The sequence below is a fragment of the Mirounga leonina genome, unplaced genomic scaffold (assembly GCF_011800145.1).
Source record: "Mirounga leonina isolate KUSES-001 unplaced genomic scaffold, KU_Mleo_1.0 Mir_178, whole genome shotgun sequence".
Lineage (NCBI taxonomy): Eukaryota > Metazoa > Chordata > Mammalia > Carnivora > Phocidae > Mirounga > Mirounga leonina.
Genome location: NW_023270464.1, coordinates 7,442,791 through 7,461,973, shown reverse-complemented (window position 1 = coordinate 7,461,973; position 19,183 = coordinate 7,442,791). Strand labels below are relative to the sequence as shown.

The window sequence follows — 19,183 nt, the reverse complement described above, 5'->3', positions numbered from 1 at the left end:
GGTGCCTGCTTTAATGGCAGGTAGATGGCCTGTCCAGGGGAATGTGCTTAGTTAGGGTGGACTCCAAGCTCTGTAAGCCAGGCATGCTGGTTAGGTCGGGCATTAGACCTCCTGGGTTCAGGTCCTGGACCCACGCCTTACTGGCTCAGACTCTAGGCAAGTTACTTAATATTGAAGCATCAGATTTTCATCTGTAAGACAAGCATCTCCCTGGTGGGGTTGTTCGAGGAATAAACGAAATAATCCCACAGGAAGTGCCCAGCTCAGCAAGGTGCAGAGTAAGAGCTCACAACAAGTCATACGTACTTTTAGGCCGGGGTTTTTCCTCATTCGCAGCCTTCCCATCCACATGTCAGTCAGCAGCATCTGGCTGCAGGTGTGAGCGATGAAGTCCCGGTGTTTGGCCGCCACCGCCAGTTTGAGGCAGGTGGAGTTGCTCCAGTTCTTGAGCTCGTAGGTCAGCAGTTTCATGGCGATCTGCTCGTCGTGCTTATAGGACTGGTCTAACAACTCCACGGCAAGCTGGCCAAAGTCTCTGGAGGGAAAGAAACGCAATCAGGGCTGAAGCTGCAGTGGCCACGCACTCTTTGTTAGAGAGACGTGTCCACAGGGCCATCACGGAGCTACAGGACACAGAATCCTTGATTTCCAGTCCTCTGCAGTCAGGAAGCTCACAGGGTATGTCCCCAGATGGGAATGGCTGGGACCAGGGCTCTGTGCTCAGTCATGTTGGGGGTCTGACTCCTCCTGCTGCAAATGGAGTTTAGATGGACCCCACATCTGCCCCCTCAAGCCCCGGGGACACGGAGATGAGAAGACAAAGTTCTTTCCCTCGAGTGTTCATAGAAGACAGAGAGGACAGCAAAGCCCCTGTGGCAATGAAAGTCAGATTATGACTACCCTTTTTGGAGGGTACAGGTAGACATTGCAAGGGGACACCAGCAGGGCTGGCGGGTCTGGGTAAGGTCCTGTTCTTTGATCTAGGTTCTGGTCATACCAGTGTGTTCTGTATGTGAACACATACATTTGTATGGATGCCTTTCTCAGCTTGTGAGCAATACTTCAATAACACACTGGTCACAAGAGAATTCAACACTCTCAGCGCTATGAAAGAGACAGGTTCTAGCTGTCATGGGGGCCTAGAGCAGCGAGGGCCTAGTCGTTGGAGGTGGAGGACAAGAAAGTAATGGGAGCCAGGTTGGGGAGAGGGGAGGAGAGGATGACATAAGTTGAATTGTAAACATAAAATTTTTTTAAAGATTTTTTAAAAATTTATTTACTTGAGAGAAAAAGAGAGAGAGAGAACATACACAGAGGGAGAGGAAGAATCAGACTCCTCACTGAGCAGGGAGCCCGATGCGGGGCTCGATCCCAGGACCCCGAGATCATGACCTGAGCTGAAGGCAGACGCTTAACTGACTGAGCCACCCAGGCGCCCCTGTAAACATAAAATTTATTCCATTTTCTGCATGACCCTCATTCAAATATTCAGTGACAGTCATAAACATTCCCTGTTCCTTCAACATTTTTCATGGAATGTGGTTAAGATAAAGTTCCATAGTGATCACCCTTCATGAAGTTTTTGTGTCTCCATTTTTTTGTAAGATTTCATTCCAATGATGAACTGAAGGTTGCAGAAGGGAGGAATTATGTCTGGGGGAATGGCCTTCTCTGTCCCTGAAGAGGAATGCTCTCTGGCCTCAGGTCCTAGAGGCTGTGGGGTGACATATCACCACGAGAATCCTCAAGGAAGCAGAGGGATGTTGTTTACCAACCCACTGAGACAGGGGAATACCGCTCCATTTTTTTAGATAACCTTGCATTCCCAATGTTTAGAAATCAGCTAATGACTTTGGAAATCACTAAATCTAATTTTACTTAGAAAATAAAAGCAGTGTGCCTCAGAAAACAAAAATGTCAGATGTTGGCAGAATTTATGAAGCTTATGTAGGCCTCAAGTTCATGGGTCTATAAAGTTGTACTGGGATTTCTGGTTTTTGGTTCTGCATGTAAGGGGCTTGGAAGTGACCACTCTGTCCTAAAGATAAGTGGAAATCTGGACAAACTGAAAATTGACAATTCTTCTAAATTTATCAGGGAATTGAGGTCACAGGGCAAACTACTGCTCCCAAAACTGCAGAGACAGACAGAGAAATATGTCCGTGTACTCTGTTCTTCTTAACAAGGCCTGCCCAAAGGAGAAATGAGTTAGCCCCAGCCTCACTTATTGGGGTATGATCAGAGCCTAAGCGGCCTGGCAGAAGGGAGATACCCAAGTGCACGACCCTCTAGCTGTCCTGTCCCACCTAAAGGGGAGAAAAAGAGAGGAGCACTTGCGAAAGTCAAGTTCAGAGGCACAGTTATACTCTTCTGTGTGTTTCTGTATAGAAATCTGTTTCACTGTCTGCATTAAAACTATGTTTCAATAGTTCCCATGAGAGGGCAGTAAAAAAACAAAACAGTGGCAGTCTAGAAATACCTCAGAGAGACAGAAGAAAAAATATCGACATGATGGACAACAGGAGTTTATGACCAAGCTTTACACATAATTGGACTTAAGTGAGAAATACATTTACCACCCTCCCCCAAAGGGACAGGTCCTCAGGACAATAGTCTCTCCTGGTTCTTAAATTCCCTCGAGACACTAACTTGGAGTTGTTGTCCAAATCCTGGGAGATATCGTCCACCAGCTCACTCTCGGAGGACTCGTGGGCCATGGACTTGTAGAGCTTACAGGCCACCAGGGCCTTGGCCATGCTCTCCTCACCTCGCTGCCAGAGGAAGACCGCCATTTTCTGGCGCTTCATGAGCACGGCCCACACCATCAGCTCATGGAAGGGGTACTGGAACCGACTCACAGCAGGGTCATCCACGTCAATGTCAATCTCTTCCTCCTTCTTCTTTTTCTTCTTTTTCCCTTTGGTTGGAGGCTCATCATCCTGAGGGGAGACAAGCACATTTTTTCACGGTTCTGCCATAAGTGCACAACAAAGGATTTTATGACTACCAAAAAAAGGAAAACCCCTTTGTCATCGGTAATAAAGAGATTTTGTAAATACATCTGCGGTTCCCACTCAGTATATTAATTCTTGTGAAAAGAAGCACATGTTTATTATAATAAGTAAACCATCTAAACCCAAATGGACTGAAAAGGCATGCTACAGTTTGATGAATTTATACTCCTGGGTTGACAGGTTTTTGTTTTGTTTTCCACAAGCCTTTAAAAACTGAGGGGATACAAATAACAAAATAGGTGGGGATATGAAGGAAAAGAAACCCTCTTACACTGTTGGTGGGAATGCAAGCTGGTGCAGCCACTATGGAAAACAGTATGGAGGTTCCTCAAAAAATTAAAAAAAAGAACTCCTCTATGATCTAGTAATTCCACTGCTGGGCATTTACTCAAAGAAAACAAAAGCACTAATTTGAAAAGATACATGAGCCCCTACATTTATTGCAGTATTATTTACAATAGCTAAGATGTGAAAGCAACACAGTGCCCGTCAATAGATGAATGAATAAAGATGTGGTATTTACACATAATGCAATATTACTCAGCCATCAAAAAGAATGAGATCTTGCCATTTGCAACAACATGGATGGACTTAGAGGATATTATGCTAAGTGAAATAAGTCAGACAGAGAAAGACTAATGCCACATGACTTCACTTACACGTGGAACCTAGAAAACAAAACAAATAAATAAGCAGACAAACAAAAAAAAGCCACAGACTTAGATACAGAGAAAAATCTGGTTGTTGCCAGAGGCGAAGTGTGGAGGGGTGGGTGAACTAAGTGAAGGGGACTCAGGGGTACAAACTTCCAGTCATAAAATAAACAAGTCATAGAGATGAAAAGTACAGTATAGGGAATATAGTCAATAACATTGCAATAACATTGTATGGTGACTGATGGTGACTACACTTATCAGGGTGAGCACTGAGTCATATACAGAATTGTTGAATCTGTCGTACACTTGAAATTATTATCACATTGTATGTCAATAATAAATATTAAAAAAAAAAAAAGCCTGAGGACACGCTGCAAAACTGAAAGAATACACTAAAATACAAACAGCACCACGGGAGAGGTAAAGTTTATTTCCTCGGAGAAGTCTCCCAATATCAATATCAGACATAAGTGAAGCAGAGATTAATGGGAAAATGTAGAAGGGGATAGAGAAAAACGTCGTTAGGTTTCCCTATCAATGTTTAAAGGAAGCAAACATTCCCTTTTAAATGAGCTTTGTCCTTTCATGTGTGTGGTGCAAAGGGAAAGCCAAAATTTCCATTTTCTAAAGGGATGATGAGGGGCAGTTCTGAAAATAGAACAGGATCCGAAAGAAAGGTGGGTCATGACAGGGAGAACTGGGGGTGAAACATGGGAGCAAAATGAAAATATGTGGGGCTCAGCTTATTGCAGGCTAAGACTTCAGTACTCAGTGGAATAATAGACATGGGTATTTATTCTTTTGCAAACAGCTTTCCCATCAATTACCTACACTTATTCTTCAATGACTCAGAGGTTGTGAATTTCTTCCATTCCCTCCGATGAGGAAGTTGTGGCCCAAAGACTGAATAACTTGCCCACATTCACACAATTGGAGTGGTTGGGCTAGGGGCCTGGCTTTCCCAATTCCTATCATGTGTTATTCATGACTGACCTAATTGTTGTAGTCTCTTAATGAGTTGTAACATTTCTATTGAAACTGCCATACCCTGCCCTGGATTTAAATATTTTTGTTCTAATTTTCTAATTTGTCACAGTAAAACCATAGTTACAGCAATTTAGGGAAGGTTGTTTTATATAGGTTAAAAATTGCCATATAGAAATTTAAAAATAAACATAGCTTTATTTTCAAGAATATACCAAATTAGCCCTGTGTCAGGCTCCATGTTGGGAGTGGAGCTTGCTTAAGACTTTCCCTCTGCCCTCCCCCACCTCTAAAAAATATATATACATATGTATAATATACCAAATTAAATAAAAACCCACAAACGGCTCTGAAATGTTAAAGAACAGAAGCCCTTTAAGCTTACCTTTCAATAATATATAATATTATCAAAATACTAATTGCATGTAAATTCTCTTAAAATAGTTTTAAGATAGCTAAAGAGAGGATATAACAAACAAGGAGTTAATTTTCCTAAACTGCTACAAATCAACAAGAAAAAGAGAAACAACTCAATAAAATAACAAAAGATATGAACTGGAAGTATAAAGAGAAATGGATACATCCACAATCACAGTAAGAGTCCCTGAACGTACCTCACTTAGAAATGAACTTGAAAAGTTCCTAAATATAGAAGCAAATTAAATTACATAATTACCAAGTTTGATCTGACAGCTAAATGTAAGAAATGTTCCCAACAAACCAAGAATACACATATATTTCCAGCATATGTGGATCATTAACAAAACTCCACCAGGCATTATACCCCAAGTCCTTTGAGACTGTCTACCTCAACAGATTCCAGATACTAGAAATCATGTAGTCTACATATCAAGGAATAAAACCAGAAATCAACAACAGTAGGATAACAACAAACAAAGTCTGCATCTGGAAAAATTTAAATACACTTATGGATTTTAAATGCTCTTGGATTAGGGGCGCCTGGGTGGCTCAGTCGGTTAAGCGTCTTTGGCTCAGGGCATGATCCCAGGGTCCTGGGATTGAGTCCCTAGTGGGGCTCCCTGCTCAGTGGGGAGTCTGCTTCTCCCACTCCCTCTGCCCCTCCCTCCCACCCCTCCCCCTGTATTCTCTTTCTTTCAAATAAAAAAAAATCTTTAAATGCTCTTGGATTAAAGAGGAAATTATAAACAATTTAGAAATGAATGGCAATGAAGGTTCTACTTACCTAAATGTGTGAGATATCATGAAAACAATGCTCAGAGAAAAATTTGTACCTTTTATGCGTTTATTGCAATAAAGGGAAGATTGAAAATGAGTGAACCTCACTTTCAAATGGAGTCAATAAAAACAATACAGTAACTATAGAAAGTATATGGAAGGAATGAATAAAGATGAAGCAAACATTAATAAGAACAAAAACAAAAAAAAGAAAGTTGCTTGATACAGCGAAAATACCAATCAAATATGTAGACCAGTTTGGTTAATAAAAAAAGAAGGAAGATATAATTTTAAAAAATCAGAAGGGTGCATAACTAAGATATTGAGGAGATTGAAACAATATAATATAAAGGTTTATACCAATGAATTTGAAAGTCTAGATGAAATAAATTTAGACTTTCTAGGAAAGTCTAAAAATTTTATTTATTTATTTGAGAGTGAGTGAGAGAGAGAGTGCGCACGAGCAGGGAGGAGGGGCAGAGGGAGAGGGAGAATCAGACTCCCCACTGAGCAGGGAGCCCAATGCAGGGCTCAATCCCGGACGTGGGATCATGCCCTGAGCCAAAGGCAGATGCTTAACCGACTGAGCCATCCAGGCGCCCCAAGCTCTAATCATTTTCTCTCCCTCTTAACTATTCTTTTTAAGTAATTATTTTCTCCACTTTTTACTTATTCTTTCTGTAACATTTATTTTTCATATGGTACAATTTCTAGAAGATTTTAAAAAACTAATGGGGTTCATTATGATGCCAACGATAATGGGCATGCTTGCCCTGTTCTTGATTTTAATAAAAATGATGCCAGGGCACCACTATTCAGTAGTAGATTTCCTCTTACTATGAAGTATACATGTATTTTAATCATATCAGAGGGTATTTTTATTTTATCATTCTATTTTTTCACTCTCTTTCTAGTAAACTTTTTAAACAGGTTTAAGGAATCTGTTTTTCTTTTTTTTAATGTTATACCCTTTCTTTAATTGAGCAAGACTCACCAGTTTCTAATAGTTTATAATTAGTATTCTTTACTATTTATTATTAAATAACTGATTCACATTACTCTCAAGCTTCCTTCCAAACTTTCCAAAATCTTTTTGTTTATTTACTTTTTAATTTTTTTATTTTTTAAAATTTTGGGTGTTATACAAAAACAATGAATCGTGGATCACTACGTCAAAAACTAATGATGTATTGTATGGTGACTAACATGACATAATAGGAATCTGTTTTTCAATTCCTCTTTAGCATCTATTGAAAAATGCTGTTACACTGTTTTCCTTCTTTTACTTCTTGATGTGATGCAATATACTAAAAACTTACTAACATTAAATAATATTCGCATTCTTAGAAGAGTTTAATTACTTATTTGGAACTTTTAAAATATGCCACTGAATTCCTTTTGCTATTATTTATGATTTTGTGTTTTTTTTTTTGTATGTTTAATCTCTGCTTTTGAAACTATGGTTTTGCTAACTCTATAAAATGAATTAAGTAGTTTTTACCTTTTTTGGAATGTTTATTATCCTTTTGTATAGTTTGACTACACTAAATACATGTTGGTGTGTGGGGTAGTGGATTGATCCATTAGATGGAAAGCAACCTCAATTTTAAATTAAACAAATACAACACAAAGAGGACTAAATATATTTGATGAAGATACAAAGCCAATGAAAACGTATCTTACTTACTTCCATTCCGAGAAGTTTAAGAGCTTTAGGCTGCATAATAAAAGAGGAAAAAACATTCATTTAATCAGATAAGTAATGGTAGCAGTGGTCACGTTAGTAGTACGTTAGCTGTGTTGTTAGTAAGGGACAGAATCCTGGGTTAAAAAGTACTTTGCATCATTAACAATGAAGGGCAATACCCAAGGAAAGGAAATGCTATAATATGGAAACTGCTTCTGGACAGGCAAAGTCAGTTAAGGAGAAAGATGTGCAGACACGTGATCCTTATTCCAGGTAGAACCAGAGGTTCACTAACTAACGGAGCTTACGGGGCTCTATGTGGGGGGCGAGAGAGGAGGCCTTCATGGAAGATCTGACATTTGAGTTGGGCTTGCGATATGCGTGGAATTTTGATCAGGGGAAAGACATGGCTGGTACAGTAGTACAATTTGATTTTGGCAGAGGTTTGTGGTCTCCCATGACAGTGTGGGACAGTTCTCAGGCTGTCAGAGAGCCTTGGATGCTGTAATAATGAGCTTGGTGGTGATTCCTCAGGTGGTGGGGAGCACTGTAAGTATCTGAGCAGGGAGGGCACGGTCCCTTGCTTTGGAAGATGAAGGTGACTACAGCAGTAGGATGGATTGGAGAGGGCAGAGACAAGGGAGTCCGGGAGGAAGCCTGTTATAGACAAAGGACAGGAGGCAGATGTAATTGATGGGCGAGGGCCTGCCTTGCTAAGAGGGTAAAGGCTCTGGGTGAAACATGGGCAACTCTAGGGACTGTGCAGCCTCACCCCTAGCCCCTCCCCCTAGAGGAGGAAGGACAGGTGCACTTGGGGATGGGGTGATGAACTTGGCTTTGGAAGGCAGCTATGCTAACCGCTATACCACCAACGCTTGAACTTGGCTTTGAACAGGCTGAGTTATATTGGAAAGAAAGGCAAGAGACCATAGAACATCACAAGTTCATTTTGTTCTACCCTCTTAGGTCCAAACAAGTTGTTGTAAAGGGTCCGAAAGCTCTTCCGAGTATAATTGCAGCGGTACGCCCCGCCCATGAGGTACTCCAGCACAAGCCCTATGTCGATGAGGCTGATATGGTAATCCGGTGGCAGGTTGCCCTGGAAGAAAAGAAGCCGTGTCTCAGGCCCTGCAAGAATGCATTCCAAGTGTGGTCTTCATCACACACCTTGGGCGTAAGGGGCCATTCCTGGCCACCACTTGGGTGTTGATGTATGGAATGGAGCATTAAACAATATTCAGTCCATTACCATATGACTGAGGGAGAAGAAGGGGCAAGCCATACTTCAGAAAATGGTTTTAACTTTCTCAGTGAGAAGAGTTAGAAACCCATGAGACTGCAGGGTAGAGCCCTAGGCTTGTCCGTGGGCTGATTCAAAACGGCCTGCAGTGTGCACGTGCAGATGTAGAGGAGATATGGTGCACCTGGCCTGGGACCTCCTTTGTGAGAGCAGATGAGTTGTGTTGAGAAGGTGTTTTCATAGCTGCTTGCAGGGGAGAAGCCTGCTTCAGGAGCCTGGAGTCCAGATTTCATGCTAACGGAGGAAGTGACCCACATGACAGGAAGGAGGACTCCACGGGAGGCAGTGGGAAGACAGAGTATCCCTGGGGCTGGGAATTTCTTAGAGAAAGCTCCACATGGTGCCCTGTGAATTTCTGGGGGACCCCCTCCGATTTCAGTAAGAACACAAACTCCACAAAATATCTGGTGTGACTGGGAGTCAGTGAAGGGGCAGAGGGTTGCAACAAAATACAACAGGGTATGTTGAGACGATGTTGGCCAGTCATTCATGTCCCTGGACAGCTGACTTACCCAGGACCAGTCGATTGTAAGGATTTTTTTGGGGGGGGGGTGCTATGTATTATTGCTTGTTTAATTTCACATGGCTGAAATGATGGTGGGAACCCAGGGTCCATCGCATGGAGATTACACATTCCAAATGTCCTCCCTTTACTTTAGAACTAGCCACATTTACCAAATACTTCACTCAGGCATTAACAAGTTTGTTCAGCTCCTATCGTGATCCTTCCCCATGTCAGGGATTCCATTTGCAGACACAAGGAGATGCGTCTCTGCCCTCAGGGAGCTCACTGTTCCAGAGGAGGGGCAAAGCCACAAACAGCGAGTTTGGGCCTGAACTCCTGAACTCTGGGCGGGTGGGAGGGTAAGCAGGGACTTCCTGTAGGAGGCACATCTGAGGTAGCTAGGAGCAGGAGGAGCAGAAACTGCAGGGGACAAAGAGGAAGGGCCCTGCAGACAGGAGCAAGGCATAGCCCACTCTGTGAGCCCCAGAGAGTCTGGCATGTGTACCCCATGGTGGGGATGTGACGGGAAAGAGTAGGGGATATTGATGGACCTAGGCCCAGTGGGGTACTATTTTCTTAGAAGACCTTGAATTTCATGAGATTTTGGAGGATTTTAAATCAGGGAGTCCTGTGACTGGGATGGTCAGGGGGTGTGGGGTTGGAGGGGGAAAGAGGATTCTTAAAGCCATTTAGGTGAGAAATGGTTGGGTCTGAACTTGGGTAGCTGTGGCTTTTGAATGTGTGCTCTTCCTAATCTAAGAAATCTGGGAAATCAGATTCCTAATGGAGGAAGCAAGGGCACTAGTCCCTCTTGGTTCCGGGATCCACTGATAAGGCACTGATCCAGTGAGTATCTGTAGAAGCTGAATTCTTGTATTCTTAGAAGTAGACATTTGTGTAAAGGATGGCCTGACTATCTAGGACTCTGGAAACTCTATTCTTTCATTTGAATTATTTTCTCTTGCTCAGAATATGAATACACGTCCCACACTTTGCAAGCCAGGGACAGCATCCTAGAGAAATGAATCACTCACACGATAACTCAATCTAATCCTCTAGCCTGTGGCGACATGACAGGACAGTGAGTGAACGAGATCCTACAAGAACACGGACTGTAAGTAGTTAGTAGCAGTGGAAAGGGGGGAAAACATCTATCACTCACTAATGAAAGGACAGGAAGAACAACCGCTTCACTCCGCAGAACACACACAGTGACAGGACGCATGTTCCTTCTGGAAACTGGCTCAGTGAAGGAGTGAGCAGCGGATCTTAAAGTAGATACAGAACATGAGGCTCCACGGACAGATGGAGACTCAGGTCAGCGGTAAGATGACACCTCCCTGGGCTGTTGCCCCAGGCGTTGGAGATGGTGCCAAGGTGCCATAACCAAACTGTCATTCAACACGAGCCTTACATGTGTGGGGATGAACGTGAAACTTAGAAAAGATAAATATATATATATTAGTTTTAAGTAAACTCTTTTATGGAGAGAGGAGTTCATTATTTCTGATGACGTCAATAAGATGACAACACATTTTAGAAATGTAAAAATTGCTTTATAAAATGTCTTATTGAAAGATGCCATTGGGTAAGAATATCAAAATGGCAGACTGACCTTTTTCACATCCCTCACCAGCAAATGAAGTGTGTTTGGTGGACCCAGCCTCTGAAAGAGAAGCATTCAGCCATATTAAATACATGTTTCTCTTGAACTCTTGGAGCTAAATCTTACCCTACTCTATAGAATTAATGACTTGTGAGAACTGGAATGTAACCCACTATCAGTATATTTATTTTACAAGATAGGACTGGTTGTGGTTAAGAAGTATCAACACGTTCAAAAATATGTTAACTACTTTCTATTGAATTATTTTAAAGAGCATCTTATGGTGTGCAATATTGTGTGAAAACTTCAGCAAGGATCAAACAACTGCTGAGGACCATTTTCACTATGGGAAATTTTAGAATGGAGACAGGGAATGTAAATTCTCAAAATCACATTGTAATAACATACGCCAAGAGGATTTCGCCTGTATACTTGCATTCTCAGATAGTGGAGCTCTTTGCTGTGAAAGCTTATTTGTACATTTTTCACTGAAGCTGCTTAAAAAAGTGGGGGTCCCAAGGAACTGCTCACCCCGGTAACTTTTCACTCTGCTAATGATTTAGGAAGCTAGATTCCCTCTTTGTATAAACTAGTCTTCATATACTGCACCTGAGTTCTTACTGCAGCTGTCTGGTGAGGCGTGGCGTGAACCTAAGCAGTGGCCAGCATGGGTGAGAATAGCCACCTGCCATTAAATGATGGGCCTCCCAGCTGAAACTAGTGTTCCAGGGAGTCTGCGCTTATCTAAGGGCATTTATGCAAAATATGCACTGGTGATAAATATAATCAGATGGCTAGCTCCCCCTCTGCCCTCCCTCCTTCTAGAACACTCACTGTATTGTAAAGCTCTTCCAGCCTTGGAATGGTGAGAAAGTGCTGCATATTCACTCCGTTTTCAATCAGGAGCTTCACGAAGTCCACTCGATCTAAGACTAAAGCATCCAGCATGGCTTGTTCCAGAGCATTGACCTGAACGAAGCAACAAGAGGGAGCTGCTGAGTGGCTTCTCAGAGGGACTCCAGCAAGAGGCAGACTGGAAGCATCTGGGAAAACGCAGTCTGACCCCCCTCCCCCAGACCCTAGAGCATGCTGAACCTGGTTCTCTTTGCTGTTTGTCTTGAGTAAATACACCCCATCTCCCCTCTTTTTTCTCCGTTTGGCCCCTACCTTGCCTATCAAAGTATCAAAGCTTGATAAAAGGAGAAAAGTAAATCCTTCTCTCCTCTTTAAAACAAATTGAAGGGGATTCAAAATTACAGCCAAAATGGCTGCTCTCCCCAGTTTCAGTTTTGTTTTAATTAAAATTGAATTTATTTGCTTCTCTTTTGAAATAAAGATGGGAAAGAAAAACCACATAAGCTGTAGCATTCTTTGCAAAATGCAACGACAATCAGTACTTGAACCTCCAAGCTCTGGACTCCATAAACGATGTATTTTGAGGCGGTGGATTGTAATATTTTATACACCATTGTCTATTGCGTGTGCCTCTGTCCTTTAAAAATGATGGAACCGACAGCATTCAGTGTAATGTGGAGCCTTCTGGAGAGAGCAGCTGGGGAGAGTTTGTCTTCCGACTGAGGATGCCTGCATGGTAGCCGGCTGGAACTTGGGGGCATGCAGCATGCCACCAGGGTTAGTGGCCATGACAATGCCCGTCACATGTCACCGCAGAAGCCCAGCACCTTCCTGACTGTGTCCTCAGAGCAGCAAGCCAGGAGCACTGTGCAGTGTGTGGTTCAGCCTCCCGGCCCAGATGAGTGCTGTTACCTGCACATCCCAGTCGTAGGCTCCTTCTTCTGTTCCCTGAACTGTGTTTGTTTTATAATAATTGGGTTTTTTTCCATATTTTCAGGCATCAAACATCTACGTGTCTGCAAGGCAGAGCGAGCCCATGTTGGGCACCTCCCTGAGTGGCTTCGTTCTCCCACAGAGCAGGAAAGTCTGGTGTTTGTGAAACCTACCATTGCCTTTTGAAATATTGACATATCCCATTAGTGCCCTGCTACTGCCTCCCGGGACCCAGGGACTGTGTGGGGCTGAAGCAAAGGCGACAGGGACTGCCCCTTTCCCTGGAGAAAGAGGGTGACCCACTTGTGACTGCTGTGATCCTGGGAAAGGGGAGCAAAGGCTGCACGTACCCAGTTCAGCAGCTCGATCTTCCGGGGGTCGGTTTCTTCCTCCACCTCCTCTTTCACTTTCCCTTTCTTCTTGCCTTTTCCTTTCCCTCTTCCCCCCTTGGTGGTTGCTGTTGGAGGCTTCTTATCCTTCTCCGCGACCTTGTTATCCGTCGGGGGCGCCAGGCTTCCCAGGGGCTGCAGTCCACAGCAGAGATGGGAAAAGATGTTAAAGCTGCCCCTTGTCCCACGGGCCCCCCTCACCTCTGGGTGCACACGCACGTGCACATGCGCCTGCATGCACATAGAAGCACACAGGCACCCAGGCACAAACATGCACACACGTGCACACACATACATACACGTGCATGCACACACTCAGCCATTGCAGGCCTGCCGCCTGCAGGAGGCCCTGATACCATGAACCACTGTTACTTACGGGCTTGATGAAGCACACTTATGTACTTAAAGTGGTTGACATTTTGATTCAGGCGTGTTATTGCTGAGAGGTATGCACCAAAGGGAAGTTGCTAATAGAGAGGAGAAAATGCCTGTGAAGGGATCTCAGACAATGGGTACATCTGGTATACCTGAGGAGGCCTGTTTGCGTAGAACTGTGACTGAGCTTACTGGTGGATGAAAAAGTCCTCCTGGGTGTTACTGAGGTGTGTGCAATGTGGTGATATGCTGAACGCATCAAGGGAAGAATGTGCTCCACTCAGAACAGGAGGGAGTGCAGAAGTGGGAGCTGGCCCCTGGGCCTGTCTTCCGGTCACCTGGAGAACATGCATGTGGTGATGGGGGATCTGGCCCTGGTGCAGACACCAACATTGAAACAAAGCTGACTCCCACCTGCTGTCATATCTCGCCAGACTCGCCGTGGCCTCTGGCCAAACTCTTCTGGTGAACTGCATGCAAATCTCCATCCCGTCCCTTCCCACGCTCTGCTCCATGTACTCCATGCTGCTTCTTCCCATCTGTCCATGGCTCTGGCCATGGCCATGGATGGCTGTTCTGGTGCCACCCCACGAGTGTTTCCCAGTCCTTATGCTGGGCTCTTAGCGCATCTGACTCTGCTGTCTGCATGCTCCGGCTTTCCTATCAGGCCACTGCTTCTTAGCACAGGCTGTAAATGCTGAGGCTCTTTAGGGCTCTGTCCTCAGCTGCCTTCCTTTCTTCCGTACTCTCCCTCAACAACCTTATCGAGGCCCATACTGCTGGTCCCCATGTATTTGCACATGACCTGTCCTTTCTAGCCTCAGTCTGCGTCTCTTCCTAGAGTTCCTGCTGCCAACTTAGCACCTCCACCTGGATGTCTCCCAGCCTGATCTTTCAGCTCATAATGTCCAAATCCACACTCAAAACCATTCCCTTCAACCTGTTCATCTTCCAGTGTCCTTTAACTCAGTGAAGTGGCAAGCCAGAGAATTGAGGGTGATTGCTGACATCTCACTCCCCACACTGCCCTCCTCCATGATTAATCTATCTCGAAGTGCAATTGTGTTTAATGCTAAATATTGCTTTATTCTGTCCCATTCTTGACTTCCCTGCTTCTGCTCCAGCCCAAGGTGATGTCTCTCTCCTGAATTACTTCAGTAGCCTATTAACAGGGCTCCTCCCATCTGCCATTGTACCCATCCAATGCATTTTCCGCATTAAATCCAGAATGATCCTAAAAATGTAAATGAGACCATGTAACTCTTCTGCTTAAAATCCTTAAGTAGGGCAGGGCAGAGATCATATTGAGGACACCATGCATGTTTGTGTGGTTCCTGGTCAGCACATAGATGTGGATGAATGTCCTGGCTGATTCCTCATGCAGACAAGACTATTATAATCCTCAGGGAAACTGTGACACAGCATTCAACAAATGGTGCTGGGAAAACTGGACATTCACACATAAAAGAATGAAGCTGGACCCTATCTAATGTCCTATATAAAAATTAACCCAAAATGGGTCAAAAATCTAAATGTAAAAGTTAAAACTACAAATCTTTTGGAAGAAAAACTAAGGCAAAGCTTCATGACATTGGATGTGACAATGACTTCTTGGATATGGTGCCAAAGGCAGTGAAAGAAAAAATAGGCAAATGAGACTTCATCAAAATTAACAACTTGTGCATTCACAGAGAGTATCAACGAAGTAAAGGCAACACACCTAATGAAGAACATATTTGCAAATCACATATCTGATAAGAGATTAATATCTAGAATTTATAGAAAACTCCTAAAACTCGACAACAACAAAATCCAGACTGACTCAAAATCAAGAAAAGAACTTGAATAGGCATTTCTTAAAAGAATATCTGCAAATGCCCAAGTACAAGAAAAGATGCTCAACATCATTAATCATTAAAGAAATGCAAATCAAAACCACAATGAGAGGACCCCTATCAAAAACAAGTGATGGCAAGAATGTGGCAAAACTGGAATCCTTGTGCACTGTTGGAGGAAATGTAAAATGGTGCAGCTGCCATCAAAAAGTTTGGCAGCTCCTCAAGAAAATTAAAAATAGAATAACCATATGATCCAGCAATTCCATTTCTGGGTATATATCCAAAATAATTGAAAACAGGGTCTCAAAGAGGTATTTGTGCACCCATGTTCACAGCAGTGTTATTAAAAATAGCCAAAATGTGGAAGTAACCCAAGTGTCCACTGATGGATGAATGGATAAGAAAATGTGGTCTATACATACAACAGAATATGATTAAGCCTTGGAAAGGAACGAAATCCTAATACATACCAGAACAGAAATGAACCTTGAGTATATTAAGCTAAGTGAAATATGTCAGTCACAAAAGGATAAATACTGTATGGTTTCACTTGTATGAGGTATTTAAAGTGGTCAAATTCATAGTGACAGTAGAATGGGGTGCCAGGGGCTGGGGGAAATAGGAAATGGGGAGTTATTGTTTCCCAAGTATAGAATTTTAGTTTTACAAGATGAAGAATCTGTGGATGGATGGTGATGTTTGTACCACAATGGGCATGTATTTAATGCCACTGAACTGTACTCTTCAAAAGGTTTAAGATGCTAAATTTTATTTAAATGTCTTTTACCACAATAGGGGCTCCTGGGTGGTTCAGTCATTAAGTGTCTGCCTTTGGCTCAGGTCATGATCCCAGGGTCCTGGGATTGAGCCCTGCATTGGCCTCCCTGCTCGGTGAGCCTGCTTCTCCCTCTCCTTCCCCTTGCTGCTCCCCCTACTTGTGCTCTCTCTCTTTCAAATAAATAAATAAAATCTTAAAAAAAAATGTATTTTACCACAAGAAGCAGATTGGGTGAAAAAAAAAAAAAAAAGCAAAAACAGGATGATATAGCAGTTGAGGTAACAAAGGGTGAAAGACTGGAAGGAAGAGCAAAAATTGCCAGCCATCCTATTGTGAAGAGCTTCAAGCATCCCTATGGAGAGTTCATGTGGGGAGAAACTGAGGTCAACAACCAGCATCAGCTTGCCAACTATTCTGTGAGCCATCCTGAAGAGGATCCTCCAGCCCCAGTCAAGCCTTCAAATTACAGCAGCCCAAGTCTATTGCTTAATTACAATCTCATGAGAGCCCCTGAGCCTGAACTATCCAGCTGAGCCATTCCCAAATTCCTGACCCATGGACAATGTGTGTTTATTGTTGCTCAAAAAAAGAAAAGTCCTTAAGTTGTTCCCCAAGCTCTTGGCCCCAGCCTCTGTCCTATACCTGGTCTGCAGTACTCTGTAATGCACTGCTCCTGGTTGACTTGCAGCCTCCTCCCGAGTCACCCCCTGCTCACTCTGCATTTCAGCCACACTGGCCTTTTTTCTCTCTTCAATAAATTATTTGAAAATGTCCAGTTCTTTCTTGCCTCAGGCCCTTTACATGCTCTTCTCTCTGTATGGAAGGGGCTCACCCCTCAGTCTTCACCAGTCAGCATCTAGTCACCTGTTAGGTCTCAGTGTTAGTTCTACTTTTCCAGCAAGGTCTTGCCTGGTGTCTCAATAAAAAAGTAGCCCTCCCATCCCCCACGTTCTGTCTCATGGAAATGTGCATTTTTCCTTCTTAGCAATTACTATAATTTATGATCCAATATTTATTCATTTGATTATGTGTTTCTTGTCTGCCTCCCTTTTCTTGTCCTCCCTCCCACACCATGTCCTTACCAACACCACACAGAGAGTTCTGTAAGGGCTGTGGCAGGTCTGTTTTATTCATCCCTGTGTCCCCAGAACTTAGCACAGTGGCCTGGCACACCAGAAGTTGTTGAACAAAATTTGTTAAGTAAATGAATGAGTAAAAACATAGATTTTTAAAAAAAAAAAAGTTTGGTTTGGTTCAAGAAAGCCAAAGAAGAGATTAGTTCTACCATTTGTTGCTGCTGGGTGAATGAGAAGAGCAGAATCCCTCCTCTTCTCTTTTAACTTCTGTCTTTGCCACTGGAGAGAATTAAAGATGGAGTAGATGTGGTCAGGCATCGTGAGAGAATTCCTAGATGCTCAAACAAGCTCACCCATTCTTCCTTCAAGGGTTATACCCTAGGATTCTAAGAGCATGGTTGGTAATCTTAGAGGGGTAGCTTTTAGCCTGAGGCAGTAGAATTCTTTATTTTGAGGAGAGGCTTCAGGCGCTGCCTGGGGGGAGGTGGCCAACTGGGTGGGCTCTTACCTACTATGTATGTTGCTGCTCTACTCAAGATGCCACTTGTAGAAAGGGCTCTTCTAACTAGAATACCTTGAAAACAGCCATTCTGGAGGAATCAGGGTAGGTAAGGTCTTGTAGCATTTGAGTAGGCTGAGAGGAAAGTGAGATAGTAAGTACATTGAGCGACATAATTTCAATTTTAAATATTTTGATAGGTTGACAAGATGGACTGAATCTATCAAGTTGAGATGTAACAAGGAATGATGTCTTCCACCCGGGCCCACCTGGGCCCAAGAACAGCTAACCTCAGAACTGCAAGGTGTGGTTTATCAGGTGTGAGCATGATACAACTCTTGGGAATTTCTGCAGGTGGAAACTTAGTACAAGTGAATGATTATATATTGCTGTATTACCAGAAGCGTAGCTTCAGAACAAGGCAAGTGGCAGTCATACTCTGGGCTGCACAAGGTGTTAATTTGTGGGCACTACTCTTTTTTTTTTTTTTTTAAGATTTTATTTATTTATTTGACAGAGAGAGACACAGCGAGAGAGGGAACACAAGCAGGGGGAATGGGAGAGGGAGAAGCAGGCTTCCTGCGGAGCAGAGAGCCCGATGTGGGGCTTGATCCCAGGACGCTGGGATCATGACCTGAGCCAAAGGCAAACGCTTAACGACTGAGCCACCTAGGCGCCCCAAGGCACTACTCTTTTAAAAGGATATGGGATGGCATGGACCATGACTGGAGAGAGGAAATTCCTCTTTGCAGCCTCAAATACAGGTTAAACAATCACTTGCTGGGGATGTTGTTCATAATATTCATTTATTATCCTTTTAATGTCCATGGGGTCTGTATTGATGTTCCTGCTTTCATTTTTGATATTAGTATTCTCCGTTAGCCTGGCTAGAGGCTTATTAATTTTATTGATCTTTTCAAATAACTAGATTTGGTTTTGTTGATTTTCTCTATTGATTTCATGTTTTCAATGTTATTGATTTGTGCTTTAACTTTTATTCTAATATATGCATTCAATGCTAGAAATTTCCCTCTAAGCAGTGCCTTTGCTGCTTCCCACAAATTTTGGTAAGTTGTATTTTCATTTTCATTTAGTTGAAAATATTTTAAAATTTCTCTTGAGACTTCTTCTCTGATCTATATGCTATTTAGAAGTATGATGAGTAAACTTGGGAAAATACGTTTAACCTCTTGGGAGCACCAATTTTTTTTCAAACTATAAAATGAGGACAATCAGATCTATTTCAGAGTTGTGAAGGCTGTAATGCTTATGGATGTGAACACATGGGGTAAAGCACAGTGTATGATCTAAACATCAGGCATTATTATCAATTTCTACTTTGAATTTAAGATTCTAGTTCATGTGTTTTACCAAGGGCAAGCCCTTGCCTACAGATGGTAGCCAATTAAATAGTTCTCATCCTGAAAATTAAGCAGACATTTCTTTCTGTTTCAAAAATCTCGGTGAGACTGGCTAAGGCTTGTAGATTTT

General features: G+C 42.9%; 1 protein-coding gene across 1 annotated transcript in view; it reads right to left on the bottom strand.

The window, feature by feature from the left end:
• The window catches only part of TRPM1 (transient receptor potential cation channel subfamily M member 1), a 78,542-nt gene that overhangs the window by 44,898 nt on the left and 14,461 nt on the right, over positions 1 to 19,183 (bottom strand). Inside the window, exons 10-16 of the mRNA XM_035024321.1 lie at positions 13,088 to 13,261; positions 11,784 to 11,918; positions 10,959 to 11,009; positions 8,497 to 8,637; positions 7,539 to 7,568; positions 2,650 to 2,939; positions 307 to 535 (exon numbers count right to left, since the gene is read on the bottom strand). Of these exons, the coding sequence (XP_034880212.1) occupies positions 307 to 535; positions 2,650 to 2,939; positions 7,539 to 7,568; positions 8,497 to 8,637; positions 10,959 to 11,009; positions 11,784 to 11,918; positions 13,088 to 13,261 (1,050 nt within the window). The remainder of the gene's footprint in view (positions 1 to 306; positions 536 to 2,649; positions 2,940 to 7,538; positions 7,569 to 8,496; positions 8,638 to 10,958; positions 11,010 to 11,783; positions 11,919 to 13,087; positions 13,262 to 19,183) is intronic.